At 46.1% G+C, this 19,485-nt stretch overlaps 1 protein-coding gene across 1 annotated transcript in view; it reads left to right on the forward strand.

The window, feature by feature from the left end:
* Positions 1-18,710, forward strand: part of RAB31 (RAB31, member RAS oncogene family) — an 81,251-nt gene extending 62,541 nt beyond the window's left edge. The window contains exons 6-7 of the mRNA XM_043443741.1: positions 8,007-8,116; positions 15,118-18,710. Coding sequence (XP_043299676.1) covers positions 8,007-8,116; positions 15,118-15,215 — 208 coding nt within the window. The 3' untranslated portion in view covers positions 15,216-18,710. The remainder of the gene's footprint in view (positions 1-8,006; positions 8,117-15,117) is intronic.
* The last annotated feature ends 775 nt before the right edge of the window (positions 18,711-19,485 follow it).

Below are 19,485 nucleotides of genomic sequence, written 5' to 3' on the forward strand. Positions count from 1 at the left end.
TTTTCAGCAGTCATGTATGGATGTGAGAGTTGTACCATGAAGAAGGCTGAGCACCGAAGAATTGATGCTTTTGAACTGTGATGCTGGAGAAGACTTTAGAGTCCCTTGGATAGCAAGGAGATCAAACCAGTTCATCCTAAAGGAAATCCACCCTCAATATTCATAGAAGGACTGATGCTGAAGCTGAAGCTCCAGTACTCTGGCCACCTGATGGGAAGAGTGAACTCATTGAAAAAGACCCTGATGCTGGAAGATTGAGGGCAGGAGGAGAAGGGGGAGACAGAGGATGAGATGGTTGGATGGCATCATTGACTTAATGGACATGAGTTTGAGCAAACTCTGGGAGATAGTGAAGGACAGGGAAGCCTGGCGTGCTGCAGTCCATGGGGTCACAAAGAGCTGGACATGACTTAGCGACTGAACAACAATAGCATCTGTCCCAGAGCTGATGTTCATGCTTTATTCATCTCTTAAGAAGTAAGAATAGTATCCAGGAGAGACAGTGATTTCTGAATTACCGAGAGAAAATAAATGGTAACCGATTTGATAGAGCATTTCAAGCTAACGACTTTTTCCAGTGGTTTCTCTGGCCTCTTGGGACTAGTCTGTTTCTGTCTGGAGAAGGCGTGTTAGGAGGTGGAGGAAATGGCCAGGCCCCCCCTTGAGACCCTGTCTTTTCTGCTCAGTCTTCATTCAGTTCAAATTGTGACATTTTCATGAGAAAACAGTCCGTCTAAATCTGTGGCAGGAACCCGACACTGGCTTGTTTGAACTTGACACCAGGAATGTGACCTGGTGGATAGCATTTACAGACACATATTAACAAGCAGGCTTGGCCCCCTGGGAGCAGAAATCCTTCCCAGGGTACACATGCCAAGTACTTTAACTGTAAGTGCTTAGAATCATTATAAAGAGTTATTGTCCAATCAGATATTTATTGCAAAGGTAGTAATTCTTTTTTTTTAAAGTTCATTTAAGTTTTAGTTCCACCTTACAAATAAGCCAATCTGAGAATCTAAAAGTACTGGCATGTTGAGCAAAGATTTTGTGGCTTTACTTATTGCTAAAATGGCTGCCTCTCTGGGTGTTACACAAATATCTTGGATATTTAGATAAAGTACGAGCTGGCAGGAGCACAGTAAGCCTTGATTATTCATTTCAGTGGCGGCTCGAGGGAGCTGGGGAGAAGGAGACCACTTCAGGGCATGTGACAGCCTTTGCAAACAGCCTGCAACCTGGCTCTGCTGGGTCTTGATGGGATGTTGCGATTTCCATTGCTTTTGGCTAGAATGCCTTAAACATGTGGGAGGTTTTGACAAAAAGTAATGCCAGCAGACAGTCAACAGCCTCTCCCACTCATGGTGCCATGTTGTGTCCTCATGGCCAGCTGAGTCGGTGGTATAAGCCTGACCTTGGAAGGGGGCTATGATTGGAGGAAAGAGTAAACTTACAGGACAGACATTTTTCAGTGAAATGGTAGCTGTCTTATCCCAAGTGGTTGGCAGAATATCAAATGCTTGCTCAATGCTGGTATGGCATTTTAGAAATATAATGTCCACAATAGAACACACCAGAACCACAAGCTCTTTGGGAATAGCTCAAGAGTCCATTATTCTTTTATAACTTATAAAATGGTGTCTGATGAATGTATACTTTATTATGTCCTGGGTATATAGTCATCATCTTAATATAGATATCCAAACTCTGGACTTCATAGTGTCAGGTTATGAATTGCATAGACTGCAAAAATATCAAACTCAGTATCTTACCTTCTACCTTCTATGAGAGTTGTTCTCAAGCTATCAATAGTGTAAGAAGATATTCAGAAGTTGCTACAATGCCCATTTCTGAGATGAGCCCACTAAACATTCTGGTTCAGTAGGTCTGGACACAGGGGTCTTCATTTCTAATAAGCCCTGAATTATCATGGGATCGGAGGTCTGTAGAACATACCTGACACTGACGCCCTTCAAGATGCCCGGTGGCATCCTCTGAAGACATCTAGAGAAGCTTCGTGACTATTGTCATGAGACAGGAGAAGAGCAGGAACCTTGGATGTTTGTCATTTCACTCCTTTGTTTTTGGAAAATCCCATGGATGGAGGAGCCTGGTGGGCTTTAGCCCAAGGGGTCGCAAGAGTCGGGCACGACTGAGTGACTTCACTTCACTTCACTTCTTTTTTTAGCATCAAAGTGTTTTGTTTTTTAACATATGTGTTTACTCTTCTGGGAGAATGGAGACTTTTGTACACTTTCTCTAAGACACCTGGGAACGTCTTAGAAGATGTGGTTGGGTTGTTCTGCAGTTACCCACGAACTCTTCGTAATCACATGGTGACCCTGCCTGCGGAGTTTGAGCCTTCCTCTCTCTCACATGCTAACACTACAGATAATAGTCATTTCATCTTGACCACTCTGATGTGTGAATAATGTGATCCTCATTTTCATGTACATTTCTTTCATCGCAAGCAGGATTAGGAAAACTAAGATTATCAACTGAAGAACTATCCTTTACTTATATATAATAAATAATTAATTAGGAAATCAAGTTGAAGTGAAAACCCTCTTTAAATAGCAATGTATATCTGAGTAATAGACTTTTTTGCTGTGTGTGTCATTTTAAAAATTTGAAATATTGTTAATTCCTTGGAATGAATTTAGCAAGAATTGAGCTAGACCTATATAGATAAATGTTACAGTTCTAGGTAGGATAAAAAAGGTGCTTTTTCCTTGGATAGTGAAACTGAGTAGTATTGTAGAAATGTCAGTTTGTTCTAAATTAAATCATGAATTCACTGAGATTCCAGGTAAATTACCTCAAATAATTTGAAGTAACATTTTAGAAAGGGTTTTACAAAATTATCCTAAAATTCACCTAGAAAGATAAATAGGCAAAAATAGTTAGTATTGGAAGGACTAATCTCAGCATATATTAAAATATATTTTAATGATTCAGTAATAAAACAATATAGCATGTCACAGAAATGGACAGAAAATCAATAAGCAGACTACAGAATCTAAGAATAGGGTGAAATATGTAGGGATATTTAGTATACAATAAAGGTGATATTTAAACAAGTGCAAAAAAGGGGATAGTTCAGTACATGGTTTGGGGATAATTAGGAAAAACTGAGAGAAAATAAATTCAAAATGGATCAAGGATTTAGGTGCAAAGTAACAAACCATAAAAGTTAGAGAAAGCAGTTGAATTTTTAAAAATAACGTTGGAATGAACTATTTAATAATGATACAAAACTCAGAAGACATAGAAGAAAATGATCAGTAAGTCTGATTATATAAAAACTCCTGTATGGCAAAAATGCCACAGACAACATCTAAATACAAATGGTAAGCTGAAAGAAATGCAGAAAATATATTACAAAAGGCTAGGTTCCTTAATATGCAAAGAGCACTTAACAAATAAATAAGAAAAATCCAAACAATCCAAACCAAAGTGTGCAGAGAACAAGCACAAGAATTTCGTAGAACAAGAAGTATCTGTGGCTTATAAAAAGTTATGTTCCATCTCTGAATAAAAGTTACTCTGAATTAATGTCAGATTTTTCTCATGGAGAAAGAACTTTATAATGTAATTTTACTCTTGGAGTGATTTATGAAAGTTAGTGTATCCAATATTTTGGCCACCTGATGCGAAGAACTGACTCATTGGAAAAGACCCTGATGCTGGGAAAGATTGAGGGCAGCAGGAGAAGGGGACAACAGAGGATGAGATAGTTGGATGGCTTCACCGATTCAATAGACATGAGTTTGAGCAGGCTCCAGGAGTTAGTGATGGACAGCGAGGCCTGGCGTGCTGCAGTCTGTGGGTTTGAAAAGAGTTAAGACACGACTGAGTGACTGAATAACACCAACAAATGTATTTAATGCTGTAGCCTGTGTTCCCTGTTCTTCTGTGGAGTAGTGACGCGTTGCCTGGGAGCCTTTCTGGGCGATTAAACAAGGGTCATGAGTCAGATAAACCTCCTCGGGCTCGGACGTACTTTGAGCCTTCTGTTTGCCTGTTTCCTCCACTTGATTCATTTCCTCAATCTTTGGGACGTTTGCTAAGAAAGTGGTACCATCTTTGTAAAGAGTTATTCTGGAAACTTTGGTCTACCTTATTTATGTGCCAGGCACTGTTTTGAGCACTTTATGTTATCAACTTATATTTAAAATGGAAAAGTGTTCATGCCATCTGACAGCAAAGGGGGTCTGAGACCTGAGCGAGGGAGGCGTGAAGAGGCTGGTCACTGAAGGAGAAAATCTCACTCCCGTAAGCAGCAGGCTGGGCTGCCTTTCTGACGTGAGTGCTGTCCCGTGACACATTGTGAACGAGAGTTCAAGGCCAGAGCATTGCACTTCTGCACGGGAGGCCCACGGAGGTCACCGCTCCCTGCTGTCAGGAATGGCACCCGAGGGCTGGGTGCTGGTCTGCCCCGGCCTGCTGACTGGACTCCCCTCCTCAGGGGCAGGGCCCCTGGAGTGCCTTCTTGGGGTCCCTGCCCTCCCTCCCCCTGCCATCCATCGAGGAGGCTCGCGGGGAGTTAAATAGCCCAAGACTGGAATGAGTCAGCTGCTGTGTTGCCGGGTTACACCCGCTAACAACAAAACAAGGACCCTCGTTGGGCAGCCCGGCCTGTGGATAAGTCTGGAGCCACAGGAATGTGGGTTCCCGCCCTCCTCCCCCGTGGGGAGCCTCCCAGAACTGGTGGCCTCTGCCTGGATGGCTGGTGCGTGGACCTCCCTGCAGTGTGACCTCTGAGGACTGTTGGAGCTTGGGGCTGGGGGAGGTGCCCCCTCTGGTGTGTTTTTCAGCCCTGAGTCTCCCTCCTGGCTGGGTGAATCTTCGCTTCTTCCCTGTCCGTACTCCCCACACTTCCCCTGAAGGCTGCTTGGACCTCCTTTACCTGAGTTGTCCTCTCTGCTGAAGGCCACTCGCGGTGACGGTCACCCTGACATTCAGCAGGTGCTGACTGATTGCCTCGTAGGCGCCCGGCCCTGTTAGGATTCCTGTGTGTGTCCTCAGGCACTCAGTCATGTCTGATTCTTTGCGATGCCATGGACTGTAGCCCTCCAGGCTCCTGTGGCCATGGGATTCTCCAGGCAAGAATACTGGAGTGTGTTGCCATTCCCTTCTCCAGGGGATCTTCCTGACCCTAGATTGAACCTGGGTCTCCTGCATTGCAGGGTGATTTCTTATCATCTGAGCCACCAGGGAAGCCTCCCCAAAACAAACCGTGGTCCTGATCGCAAAAATCCACAGCACGTTCAGGTGACAAGTCTCACCAGGGCTCTGGGCTCTCAAGGAGGGGATGCTGCGCTGCACTCTCTAGGAGGCCTCGTGTGGACGGTCGTCAGGGGGATGCGGAAGGGTGGACGAGAGCAGAGGCCCAGAGACAGACGTGAGCTCCGGAAGCACCCAGAATGACTGTCGCCTGGGCATGAACAGGGAGGTCTAAGGCAGGAAGCCAAGGCAGTGGGTTTTACAGGTTAGAAGACATGGATGAATTCTGTTCACAGGAACATTTGGTGGATTTGTGTGTTGATCCCCTCGGTGGGCCTGGGGGTGATGACTGCAAGAGCTGGAGGACCAATCAGAGGCACCCACAGGAACCTAGTTGAGGCACAGCATTTCTGGAAGTCCTGCCTTCCTGGATATAACTTCATCTTGAAAGTCTAAAAGTACTCTTTCTCATCAAAATCGACCTGCTGTGTGCTTATGCCTTGGCTTGGGTGGACTTGCTTCAATTTAGCTATTGAAAGCCTAACAAAGCACCCAGCCTATGGCAGACACTTGGTAAATGTTTGTTGAAAGAACTGAGGGAAAGTTACGGATGCGGTGGTCTTTTGTGAGGGTGATCGCAGAAGGCCTGTCTCCGAGGTGCCCTCCAGGCCCCTCCCCGGGCTGTGCATGACGTCTCCTGACTCAGCCGAAGGGCTTCCCAAGGCCACCCGTTGGTCACACATCTGCTAGAGGCCCGAGGCAGCACACGCTCACCTTCCCAGGGTCTGCTTTCAGATTGTAGCTGTACTGTTTGTTCCAACAACAGTTCTCCGACACCCATTGGGTGTCCTGCAGTCCAGCTCATTTCTGATGCTAATCTCAGTTCACTGATGAGGGAGAGGGACGCCCCTGGCCCCCCAGGCTCCTAGAGCGGGAAACTGTTCTTCAGGACAGTCCACACTTGGCCCCTGCCCCCAGCCCTGCCTGCACCTTGCCGCACTCTGGGGACATTTCTTTGTAAAGACTGAAGGAACAGCCTCAGGAATGTGGGTTCCTATTGGGTGGTTGGATGGGAGCAGTGTGAGCAGAACCTGCTGGGCCGGCCCTGCCTCCGCCCCGAGTCACCACGTCACCTTGGCAGGTCATCTGTTTAACGAGACCTGTTTCTAAACCTGGGGGAAGTCGGAGGACACGCTTGTCCTCTCTCCACCTTCCAGGGCCCAGCATTGTCAGCTGTGAGAGCATCTGCCCTTCTCGAAGTCTTCCCGTCACCCTCAGGGTGGGTGGTTTGGATTTTGTCATGAGTGACTTTGTTCTCACCATAATCCTGGTAGACAGTATTCTATTCCTCTTGGTCCCCCGAGAAGGACACACTGGAGCCTGAACTGACCTTCCCTCCCTTGAGGTGAGGGTTTTCCGCAGCTTCCTTGTGGCCAGAGGGCACCCCCCACACCTGTGGGCACACAGTCTCCTCTGCTCCACCTTAGGGCAGGGAGGAGCCCCATCCTTTGAGCTTTGGTTTGATAAAGACGGCCAGGAAGAAAAAGAAAAAACAGTAGAGTAACTTGCCAAACTGAACCTAAAAAAGCCCTCTGCTGGGATATTTCATCTGTAAAATTCATCGCCACCCAAAGACTGAAGAGTTTGGGTTTTTTTAATAACTGAGAGGCCTGGGGGCTTGTCTGTTAGAAACAAGGAAGAGAGTAGATTGAAAAGGGTCGTTTTGCCCAGGGTGTCCTTGGTAAGAATGATAAGGCAAGTGTAGAGTCCAGCCGACATGGCTCAGGTGTCCACGTGGCAGTGGGTCCCACACCACGTGAGGGGTGAGGGCGCACCCCACCTGGGGGACCATCGTCAAGCTCTGGTCCACGTTCTCGCTGCCCCTGGTGGCCACACTTCAGTGGCCTCCTCTGTGGCACCTGCCCAAGTTCTGTGGATCAGATGCTCGGCTCTCCACCCCTCTACTCCTGAGCACTTACTTTGTTATCTCCGTGTTGCAGACATTGTAATAGTGTGGCTTAGTGTGTCCATAGCTGTGTGTTTCTTTGCTCTCAGGTGTAGGTTCCATAAGGCAGGGGCTGCCTACAAGAAAGAGCTGGCATCCAACCGTTCTCTCTAAATATTGGTTGAATCAATGAATAAACTTCTGGAGAATAGGAGCTGTGTCTTTTTTAATCTTTCAGTCTGTTGCAATATCTTCACCTGAGAAAGTACATCAATAAATGTCTTTTTAGATTATTCATCTGGATTGAGTTCATGTCCTAAACCTTTGCAGTAACAGCCTTTTAAAGGAGAAAGTTCAAATACGCCGTTGGAACTGTAAATGTGTTCATTGCCAGTCTTCCAGATCACGTCATGTATTTTCTCTGATTTGTAAAAGGCAATATACAGAAAGTGTTAGAAAAGCACATATGCAAGTGTGTGCACATGTGCAGTTTTTAAAAAACATTGAGTCATTATTATAGGAAAAAAATTTGGAACCAATCCTAACTCTGAAAGCTGGCCTCACTTGTAATGCCTTTCCTACTGTTCTGGAATTCTCTCCTTTGGTGGGACCAGGAACAGTAGCTTATGCATGCATGTCCTGTCTCAATGGATGCCAGAGACTGGGTTTCAGGCTTGAAAAAGCTTCACGCACGTTTCTAATACTTACTGGGCGACTGAGTTGTTATTCTGCAGGCCCATGAGGGAGCTGTTTGCACGTGAGCTGTTTGTTTACTCTGCCGGGTTATTTATTCTGTACAGATGGGCACTCACCTCTGCTGGGCTGTCCTCTTTTCCAGGGAGGTGCCCTTGAAGGATGCCAGGGAGTATGCGGAGTCCATCGGTGCTGTTGTGGTTGAGACAAGTGCAAAGAACGCAATTAATATCGAAGAGCTCTTTCAAGGAATCAGTAAGTACCTGGTTTGTGTTTTCAGCATAGTTTGCATCTTTATGCTTCTGGGGCTCAGAGGATAAAAGCCACAGAACTCTGGAGCAGAGCATTTCCTCTGAGTCAATTTATCTGATGCCATAGACACTAAACCCTGCAGCCTTGCCCGGGTTCCTGCAGACCCACCCGACCCCTCTCTGTTCTCTGTCTCCAAGAGTCTGTGCTTTCACCTGTCCAGTCTGTGTTTCACGACTCAGAATGAAATAACTCCGTTGCAAAATAAAATTTATTTTACTTACAGAATTACGTATTCTTTAGTATTTTATGTTCCTATGTTGAGGGGAGGAAAACGAAAAGAGAGAGTGAGAAAGATATGGAAAACCAAAGTCACCCATGAAGCTAAATGACTCTGGGCAAAGGAGACAAGAGTAGCTTGTAGTCATTTTTTGTGTCTGGTGATCATCAACAAGAAACAGTGTCTCCCTCCTACGTGACCTGTGGGTAAAGAGTCAATGTGGAAAGGTTTTCCTCATTTCTGATCTGTTTGTTTGGTTTTTTTTTTAATTAGAGTACAGTTGATTTACAATGTCATGTTAGTTTCAGGTGTATAGCAGTCATTCAGTTATACACATGTGTGTGTGTCTATATATGTATTATGTATATATATGTATTCTTTTTCGGATTCTTTTCCCTTATAGGCTATTACATGATATTGAGTAGAGTTCCTGGGCTATACAGTAGGTCTTTGTTGTTTATCTGCATTACATACAGTCGTGTGTATCTGTCAGCCTGCCCCTGTGCAGCTCCCCGTATTTTCCAGAGCTCTCTCCCAGCATCAGTGCAGCTCTGTGTACCTGAGATTCACCTTGGGATTTCTCCGAGAGCTAGGAAACCTCCCAAGGTTTATGCAAAGTCATGTTTTCAATAAAAAATGACGTAATGACTTCACAGAAGAAAACAAACCTAAATCCAAGCATTAGTCTCTTAATTCGAAAGATATTCCTTTGCATGGCTCAGCCAGTATAAATCTCTTCATGCATATGAGGTTTTTTTTCTTTTCCCTTCCAAGTGGCATGTGGGATTTTAGCTTCTCAACTAGGAATTGAAACTGTAACCACCCCCCCACCTCCCCCCTCGAAGTGGAAGCACAGGGTCTTAACCACTGGGCTGCTAGGAATGTCCCTTTCTTTTTTTTCTTCTTTTTTTATATGAGGTCTTTATGGCTTAAAGTGATGGGGACTTTGTATAAGGAATTCCTGAGAGCCTGGTGGTCTACTTCATTTAGGAAAAACAAATGTTTTGCTTATGTAGTGCTTAGTCACTCAGTCGTGTCTGACTGTTTGTGACCCTTTGAACTGTAGCCCGCCAGGCTCCTCTGTCCATGGGATTTTTCAGGCATTTTTCTTATACTGGGTAATTACATCTGAAATAAATAATTGCTTCAATGTTTACTAGCTCATTAATGCCCCATTTATCTTATGAAATCATCTCTGTTATCGTCCCTGCTTTACATGAGGACATTGAGGTGTGGAGAGGTTTGCAACTTACTCCCATCACAGGGGGTCAGTCCTGAGAGCAGGACTCCAGAACCCATGCTCTGAGCCGCCAGTCTGTCCACTTCTTATTGCAGATGGCAGCTTCTGGTAACGTTATTCATGATGGTGAAAAACAGGAAATGACTTAACTGCCCAAAACTTGGGACATGATTTTTTAATAATGCTGGAACACCAGTATAAACTAGTGATTAAAAACAAGGATGTAAATCTGTCTTTACTGACATAAAAAGATAAATTGTTGTGTGTGAAACAGAAATTACAGGGCACTTTGTATAATATCCTGATTTTATAAAATGTGAACCATAGACTACATTCCCTGGTGGCTCAGATGGTAAATAATCCACCTGCATTGAGGGAGACTTGGGTTCGATCCCTGAGTTGGGAAGATGCCCTGGAGGAGGGCATGGCAACCCACTGTAGTATTCTTGCCTGAAGAATCCTCATGGACAGAGGACGCTGGAGGGCTGCAGTCCATGGGGTCGAAAAGAGTCAGACATGACTGAGAGACTAAGTACGTAGACTATGTAATTGTAAATATATGCTTTTGGACAGAGTCAAAGGGAACACACTTGTTAGAATGTTAACAGTGGTTGTTTCTTGGTGTTGAGATTGCAGGGGACTTAAAAAAAAGACTCTGTTATGGAAAAATGTAAACATATACACCAGTAAACTGAAGAATGTAATGAACATCAGGTACAGTCATCACTTGGTGCCCTTGGAGAATTGCTTCTGGGACCACGGACACCAAATCCGAAGATGCTCGGTCACTTGTATAAAAGGGCATTGTATTTTTGTATAACCTACGCACATCCTCCCATATACTTTAAATCATCTCTAGATTGCAAATAATACCTAAGACCATAACAATGCTATGTAGTTGTAAATACAGTGTAAATGCTATTCAAATAGTTGCCAGTGTGGCAAACTCAAATTTTACTTTTTGGAACTTTCCAGAATTTTTTTCTTGACTATTTTCAGTCTGAAGTAAGTCTGTATCCGAGGATACAGAACCTGCAGATGTATGGGGCAGACCATACTCATAACCAAGCTGCCTTCATCCCTACCCCACACTTCCCTCAGCCTGCCCCTCCCCCCACACCTGTATTATTTTGAAGGGAATCCAGGACATCATTTCATCTGTAAATATTTTCAGTATGTAACTTTTTTTTAACAAAGCAATTACATGGTGGCATTCATTGTCATGCTATTATCATATTAATGACATTGAACTTGTGATGTTCAAATTTTTAGTAGCTTATAATTATCAGAAATGATTTGTTTGCATTTAACAGTATGTTTGGGTCAGGATGCAAATAAGCTCCATGTACAGTGATAAAATTAGCTGGTGTGCCTTTTAAGCCTCTCCTTCACAGTAGGTTCCCTCCATGCAGTTTCTTTATTTGAGCAATTAGGTCATTTGTCCTGATCCAAGTTTGTTGTTCAGTTGCTAAATTGTGTCTGACTCCTTGTGACCCCATGAATTGCAGCACATCAGGCTGCCCTGCCCTCCACTATCTCCAGGAGTTTGCTCAGACTCCTGTCCATTGAGTTGGTGATGCCATCCAACTACCTCATCCTCTGTCGCCCCCTTTTCCTGCTCTCAGTCTTTCCCAGCATCAGGGTCTTTCCAGTGAGTCAACTCTTCACATCAGGTGGCCAAAGTATTGGAGCTTCAGCTTCAGCATCAGTCCTTCCAGTGAATATTCAGAGTTGATTTCCTTTAGGATTGACTGGTTTGATCTCCTTGCTGTCCAAGGGACACTTAAGATTCTCCCATGGCATGCCATAGCATGAGTAAAAATTTGTTAATCCATTCACCTACACATTTGGGTGGTTTTCAGGTTTTAGTGATTACAGGCAAGGCTGTGATGAGATTTCACGCACAAGTTTCTGTGTGGATAAACACCTAGAAGGAGCGTGGCTGGCTCCTCTCATAGGCAATAGTCCATATTCTAAGGGTCCCCCAGCCTGTGTCCCAAAGTGGTTTTAGCATTTTTCTTTCCGACCTCTAATTCCGCAGAGCTCCAGTAGCTCCAGTTCCTTGCCAGCAGATGGGGCGACCAGTTGTTAAGTTTCAACCATTTGGATGGGAATGTGATGCTCTCTCCTTGTGGTTTTGACATCCATCTTCTGATGACCGACAGTGTTGAGGGCCTGTTCATCAATCCTTGTGTCTCCTCTGGTGAAGTGTCTGTTCAACTTTTTCCCATTTTGTATGGATTTGCTGTTTTTTTAAAGTATTGATTTCTCTTGACTGTGCTGGGTCTTTGTTGCTGAATGTGGGCTTTTCTCTAGCTCCAGCATTCGGGGGCTCCTTTTCGTTTCAGGGCTCTGGCTTCTCACTGCAGTGGTTTCTCTTGTTGTGGAGTGCTGGCTTCTGCAGCTACCGCACGTGGGCTTCAGTAGTCTTGGCTTGTGGGATTAGTTGCTCTGCATCATATGGGCTCTTCCTGGACCAGGGATTGAACCTGTGTGCGCTGTGTTTGCTGGCGGATTCTTAACCACTGGACCACAAGGGAAGTCCCTTGAGTTGTTTTCTTATTTCTTCACTTAATGATCAGCAGTGGCTCATCAGTTGTAATAAATGGTCCCCACGAATGACAGGTGTTAAAATAGAGGACATTGGGGATGAGGGGGGAGGAGTGTATGAAGACTCTCTGAACTTCATGCTTGATTTTTTTCTGTAAACCTAAAACTGCCCCTCCCCCCAAATATAGTCTCCTCATTTTTTTTTTAAGAAGGGAAATGGTGTCTTTGACTAGCAAGGAAGCCTAATGATTTTAAAGGAACGTAAGCCCCTCCACATTGAAGACGTTTGGTGTTTTGGATTCAAGGTCAGTGGTGATCTAGCCCCTTACTTTGTTCTTTGCTGGGGCACCACCGTTTCCACGGCTCCTGGACTTGAACTTCAGTTTTCTTCCTCCCTCTCTCACCCTCCTGCCTCCAATCAGTTGTCACGTCTGCCAGGTATCTTCCTGCAGTCCTCCTTCCCTCCCTATTTTCTACTTCTCTCCATGGCACTGTCATTATCCCTGACCAGGATTTCCTGCCAGCATCCTGACTGAATCCACTTCCTGAATCCTACGCCATGCTCATCCTGCACAGAGTGTTAGCGCCTTCCTAGGTCTAGATGCTAATATTCCAGGTTATCTCGCAGTCCCAATGTTGTCTTCTTGATGGCAGCAAAAGGACAGTTCAGAGGATGACCTCAGGTGTCACAAGTGTGGCGCCAGCCCCATTCTGTATTCCTGGGGCAGGGCCACCTGATCGTGAGCTCTGCAGTGGGTCAGAGAGGACCCCACGCGCCAAATAGAGAGACTGGGAGATCGTGATTAAGAGCAAATGCTGCTGAGTCCTAGTAAACAAAGTCACTTTGTTAGTGTATTAGTCACTCAATCGTGTCCGACTCTTTGTGACCCCATGGACTGTAGCCCACCAGGCTCCTCTGTCCATGGGATTCTCCAAGCAAGAATATACTGGAGTGGGTTGCCATTTCCTCTACAGGATCTTCCTGACCCAGGGATCTGCTGATTCTTTCTTGCAGGCAGATTGTTTACCATCTGAGCCACTAGGGAAGCAGGTAAGCATAGTCAGTCTACTTCTCTGGATAATTCAGAAAATCAGAATTGAGAAATGGAAGTGACAGGCAGGTACCAGCCCCTCTACCACCCATCCAACCAAAGTGGAGCCTGGTAGATCCTGGGGCCGGAGTGAGCAAGGGAAGCACCCAGACAGCAGCTTGGCAGGAAGAAGACGCCAGGCCTGTGCAGGAAGCGGCTGGTCCCCAGGACAGCTGCCGCTGAGTGTGCTGTTTTATTTTTGTTGTGTATAAAAGCGTCACAGCCCCAGTCCAGAGCCACCACAGTTTACAGGCTTGGAATCGGTTTTCTCCCATAACTTTGTTCTTGAGGAATCATTTACAAAACCTGCTTTTTCTCTGGGCTGTCAACTTTCAGGAAGACAGAACTCAAAAAAAAAAAAGTCTTTTAGCTTTTCCTGAGCAGGATCTTGCACAATCCAAACCTTATTAAAATAAACACCCTGCTGTGGGATTTATCCTCCAGAGGACCTGTGTGGAGACTGTGCTCTCAGAGGACATTTTGTAACAGCACAGATATGCTCGGATGCCCAGAGCCTTTTCAGATGTGTGTGTGTGTGTGTTTGCCCTATTCTGTGCCCGTGTAATTAATACTGATTCAACAGGGTTCCAAGGTGATCGCCTTGGTACCGAATGCTATGGCATTTTCTGGAACTCTTCTTTTGTGTAAGTATGTTTAAGCTTTCAGTAAGTTTCAGGTAACTCAGACCACAGGATCTGAGTTCTCGGTGTGTTTCCACAGTGCTGGTGCCTTCCTGCTCTTTTTAAGGGGCTTGCCTCATTGTTGTTGTTCAGTCGCTTAAGTCAAGTCTGACTCTTTGCAACCCCATAGACTGCAGCACACCAGGCTTCCCTTCCTTCATTATCTTCTGGAGTTTCCTCAGCCTCATGTACATTGTATTGGTAATGCCATCCAACCATCTCATTCACTGTCACCCCCTTCTCCTCCTGCCTTCAGTCTTTTCCAGCATCAGGGTCTTTTTCAGTGAGTCAGCTCAAGTGACCAAAATATTGAAGCTTTAGCATCAGTCCTTCCAACGAATGTTCAGGGTTGATTTCCTTTAGGGTTGACTGGTTTGGTCTCCTTGCAATCCAAGGGACTCTCAAGAGTCTTCTCCAGCAGCACAGTTTTATGACTTAAGAAATCATAAGTGTATTGCAGTACTTCCCTGGTGGCTCAGAAGTAAAGGATCCGCCTGCCAATGCAGGAGACTCAGGTTCGATCCCTAGGTCGGGAAGATCCCCTGGAGAAGGGAACGGCAACCCATTCCAGTATTCTTGCCTGGAGAATCAGTCCCATGGACAGAGGAGCCTGGTGGGCTACAGTTCATGGGGTCACAAGCAGTCAGACACGACTGAGTGACTAACATTTTGCTCTGCTTGTTTATGGTATTAAGACACTATTTCCTGTGAAAAATGTCTCTAGAGGCTTTCCCCCTTAACGCTCTGAGTGCGTTGGCAGGATGAGGGATGGAAACCCAATGTTAATACGCAGCGTTGCTGGGACCATCGCAGTTCCCCAGCCAGGTCTATTTTAAGAAGCTGAGGCCTCACTGTTGCTGTTGAAACTGAGAGGCAGTCGTTCCAGTGGGCGGATGGGGGAAGGCTGGGAGCGAGCAGCGTGCTGCTGCTTGTGTGGAGAAGGCCGATGCAGAAAGCTGGTTTTACCTTTCCTTTACCGTCTGTGTTTGACGTCACACAGCCCTGGCCGGGGGGTGGCGTGGTAGGGGGACACTGGGAGAGGTAGCCCCTCCACCTGGTTGCAGCCCGCAGGTTGTGCACGTGACCTGGGGGTGCGGGAGCAGGCCCCCATCTGCACAGGGGTCAGCTGGGAACAACAACTCACCCTTGGCCTCCCTTCCTTGCAGGTCGCCAGATTCCACCCCTGGACCCCCATGAAAATGGAAACAGTGGATCCATCAAACTGGTGAAGCCAACCTCGCAGGCCGGCCGGCGGTGCTGCTGAACCGGGGCTGGGTCCCCTGTACTTGAAGAGGCCGGAGCTCCCTCCCTGGGCGCTGCCTCGGGGCCTCCCGCCTTGGTGGTCTGGCCCCTGGCTCAGAGGGAGGAGAGCCCCGCAGAGAACAGGGCAGGAAGTGTCCCTGGAAAAGGATTCTGGGAAACTCTGGGAACACCCACCACCCCGCCACAGAAGGGCCTTTGGTGTGTGAAATTCACTCAGAGGGAACGGATTTTAGGTATTAAGTAGAGTTGAGGTTTTTTTTTTTAAAGCCTTAAAATATTCTTAAATTTGTACAAAAGTTTTACTGGCTTATGTGTGTGAGATTCTAAAGTGGTGTTCCATTCTGATTTCCTGTGTTTCTAATCAAATGTCAGGAACTTCTTCAGTGCTATTGCCTTAGTTATTCCACCAACCTTTTCTGAAAGGTCCCCTTAATTTTCCTTTCAGTGAGGTGTAATTGGACCATCTACGGTAGAACTCGAGCTTGTTATGAAAGTGGAGAAAGATGTATTAGGAACTGTTGTCTACATCTCTGACCTTTACTCCATGAACATTTTTCTAAGCCTTGGTCATATAAACTGACTAACCGAACCCGACTACAGTATTTCATGTTGTGCTGGGAGCTGGAGGCCTGGTGTTGGAAGTCATTTAGAGTCATTACCGTGTAAGCAGTGACAAATGCAGGATATAAATGTTATTCCAGAGACCACCTGGTTTGCATGACCTGCAGGGTAATAAATCCCCACTCTCTTAGGGAAGTTTCGCACAGAGTGTTATTTTACTAAGAGAGTGTGACATAGTGCCATATCCCTGGAACAAATTACCTGGAGGATGTTTGAATCTAAATTATAGGGCAAACTTCTCATATTAAACAATATCAATGAATAATTGATTACAGGAAAGCCAGCCAGAAGAAGTACTGGCACAGTAAGATTCTAGACACCCCACCCCCCCCCACCCCTGTGCCTGCCCCTCCTCCCTGCCCCGCCCCAAACTACGAAATCAGAGGGTCTTTAAAAGAGGCCAAGCTTTGGTGGGGTGGGTATTAAGGTTGAACAGAGGTCTACCTCTGGAGTGCCTGTTAGCTGCAAACGGGCTCTGATGAATCTTCCCTTTTCAGACTCCCTGTCAGCTCAATGAATTGTTTGGTACTCAGTCCTAATTGACTCTTTGCGACCCCATGGACTGTAACCCGCCAGGCTCCTCCATTCTTGGGATTCTTCAGGCAAGAATACCGGAGTGGGTTGCCATTTCCTCCTCCAGGGGATCTTCCCGACCCAGGGACCGAACCAGCATCTCTTATGTCTCCTGCATTGTCAGGCGGATCCTTTACCACTGAGCCACCTGGGAATCCCAGTGAATATCTTTAATTCTGAATCCAGTGGAAGGGAAGAAAATTGTCCCTATTGAAAGTTCACATCCTGTTTTCTTTCTAATTTTGATAAAAACCTGGGATGGACAAGTGGTTGTTTTCCTAGGAAGGCTCAGGATAGGAAGTGAACCTTGGAGGAGATTCAGATTGGTGCCTTTTGTCAGGTAAGATGTGGCTGACCAGGTAGTGGGGTAACAGGGCCAGTTGATACCTTCAAGGCTCAACAAACATTCATTGAAGACCTACAATGTAAAAATCAAGAAAGAGATCATGAGCCAATGAAAGACCTTGAACTTTCTGTAACTTGGTGTGAGCCATTCTTGAGCCCTGTCATGCTGGTCCCACCAGCCCTTGATCGTTGGGGATACTGAGTCTACCATCAAAATAAGTGAGGGTCCTTGTGAGATCAGGGCCCCATTCACACTTCTTCACATGGGCTGCAATGAAGAAAACAGTTTGAAATCTCAGACTTAGGTTTTTTTCAACTTGAGAATATGTTGTCAATTTGATGCTCTTACCACTTTACTCAGCTTGCGAGAATCATTTGACAATCTTAGGACATGGAAGCTGAAAACACTTACTTTTGGTTCAAGAGTTTAAACTCCAGACAGGTTCCCCTAAAACTGTTGGCAAATTGGAACTTGGACACTTTGGTAGGGCCTTTGCAGGGTTTTAAGGATTTTGTGCACCTTGTCAACATTATGGGCTCCATGATTCTGCTTGCAGGCTGAGCCATTATCTTGCCTCTTAACAAAGTTTAAAAAAATGTGGGTTGCACATTCAAGTGACCTCGTTCCAGGTGGCATGCAGGCTTATTTTGGAATCTTTCATCATCTGGCAGTCCCCAAGGACCAGAGCTTGTCTCTAGACAAGGTTGCCTAGCTAAGGAGGTACATGGCCCGGAGGAGTTTGCAGCTTTGGGCTGGATGTTCAGCGCTCCCACCTTGCATAAAAGAGCTTGTCTTAACCACGCATAGCAGGCTACCCACCTGTGAGCCTATGGCTTAGTTTCAGAAGCCCATGTGGGTGGGAGCCACTTGTTTGCCTTTCTGTGCAGCTTTAACTTTTCAAGGCATCGGCCGGCCATGTGCCTGTAGTCACACCTTGGAGCAGTTGTGGAAAGAGAAGACAGCCCTCAGGCACATAGACATTCACAGGAACGCGGGGTCTTTTCTGAAGACGGAGGCTTGAGCCTTGTCCACAAGGAGCCTTGCTTATCTTCCTTTATTTTGCCTTGAGATTACTTTCTGACTGTGCTAATCTCTGAACCATAACCGTGCGATGTGATATAAAGGCCTGGACATTAGTGTTCTTCCCAGTTGTCCAGCAGCGTCCTTCCCCCAGTTTCCCCAGATGTGCTCTTCTGTTTTCCTTCCTCTCCCATGTGGTACATATGCACACGTGTGTAAATACAACTTCAGATTTGTTACAGTGACATGTGATCCATTTCCCTGGCTGAGTGTGGCTCGTGACTCAATCGTGTAAATCGGGCATGGGCTCTCAGGGGGATTGTCTCCCCATGGGAATTCTCCCAGGTGGCAGTGGAATTGTGCCAACGCTGCATGCTCGTAATTGAGCTGCCACCTTTATAGTGGGGAGAGGTGTGTCAGGGGACTTTGGCAGACCAGAGGAGTCTGGAGAGCTGAAGCCAGTCTTTAGCCAAGCAAAGGGCTGGACCCCGTGGAGGACCCAGGGGGGCTCAGGTGACCGAGATGTGTCCCCTGAGGTTGAGGAACGTGACCTGTGATGGCCCAATAGGCTACCCTCAGGGCCCTGCTTCTCACTACTCTGCGACACTCATCACAACTTGAATAACGAGTGAAAGAAAGGGCTCTGAGCCACATTCAGCCCCGTTAGGTTCTGGTTTAACCTTCGTTACTAAAACCAGACCAAGAGATCCAGTGTCAGCACTTGATTGTGTACACCGCCCCCTCCCTTGTGTTTTCATAAGGGGCCTGTGTCTGGGCTGGACCCAGTTCTCACGTATAGAAGACACCGCTGCAGACCTTAGGACCTACCTGTCCACCTTGCATTCTGTAGTAAAGCACTGCCTTCCACGTCCAATTGTATCTGTTATTTTTGGTTTAACGCACACTGATTCATACTAATAAATATTTTAAGTTTTATGAAGTTTGTCTTTTTCTTACTATAATGTTGGGTTGAATAATTGTAATTTTTTAAGTCAGTTGCTGGCAATGGGCAGAGGGGTTGGAAGACCTATGTCTTTAAGCTTCAGTTTCCTCATAGATAAGATGCAGAGTGTAATTCAAATGTACCCTTACCCACAATTCTGGAATCTCAAAAGCCTCAGAAGGGACTTTTTTCCTGAAGTTTGGTACAGACTCCTCTGGCTGTAAAACCAGAGCTGAACAGATGTGATGTTCTTTGTAGTTATTCATCCGACCAAGGAGAGGGGCAATGTCTGCATGTCCTGTTTCAGAAATCCTGCCGTTTGCTCATCGGTTGATCCTTGGCTCTGCTGTATGCTCTGTGATAGATGCACCAGATTGTTGTCAGAAAACCCAAGCAAGATTCTGAGTTCCCAAAACCCCTGCCCCCAAGGTGTCACACAAGGTACGATATCTACCATATTCGTGAGGAACTGTCCATGGGGGCTCTGGGCAACCAGCGGGGCCATGTGTATACAGACTTCGACACCCGAGGGGTCTCCTGAGTGGGCTGCACAGGTTTCACTCGATAGAGAACACGTCTTTGAGTCCTGGCACAGAGCCGATGCTCATAAACAAGACACTCGAGTATAGTGACCTGCTTTGCCTCAGCTGCTGCAGCAGGTGTTTTATATCACACGACCTTCTGTTTTCACAATCCCTTTATCACGAGATACCACGATTGCACCCATTCTACAAATGAGGAAACCGAAGCCCAGGAAGTTAGTAAGTC

Source organism: Cervus canadensis, chromosome 23, assembly GCF_019320065.1.
Source record: "Cervus canadensis isolate Bull #8, Minnesota chromosome 23, ASM1932006v1, whole genome shotgun sequence".
Classification (NCBI taxonomy): Eukaryota; Metazoa; Chordata; class Mammalia; order Artiodactyla; family Cervidae; genus Cervus; species Cervus canadensis.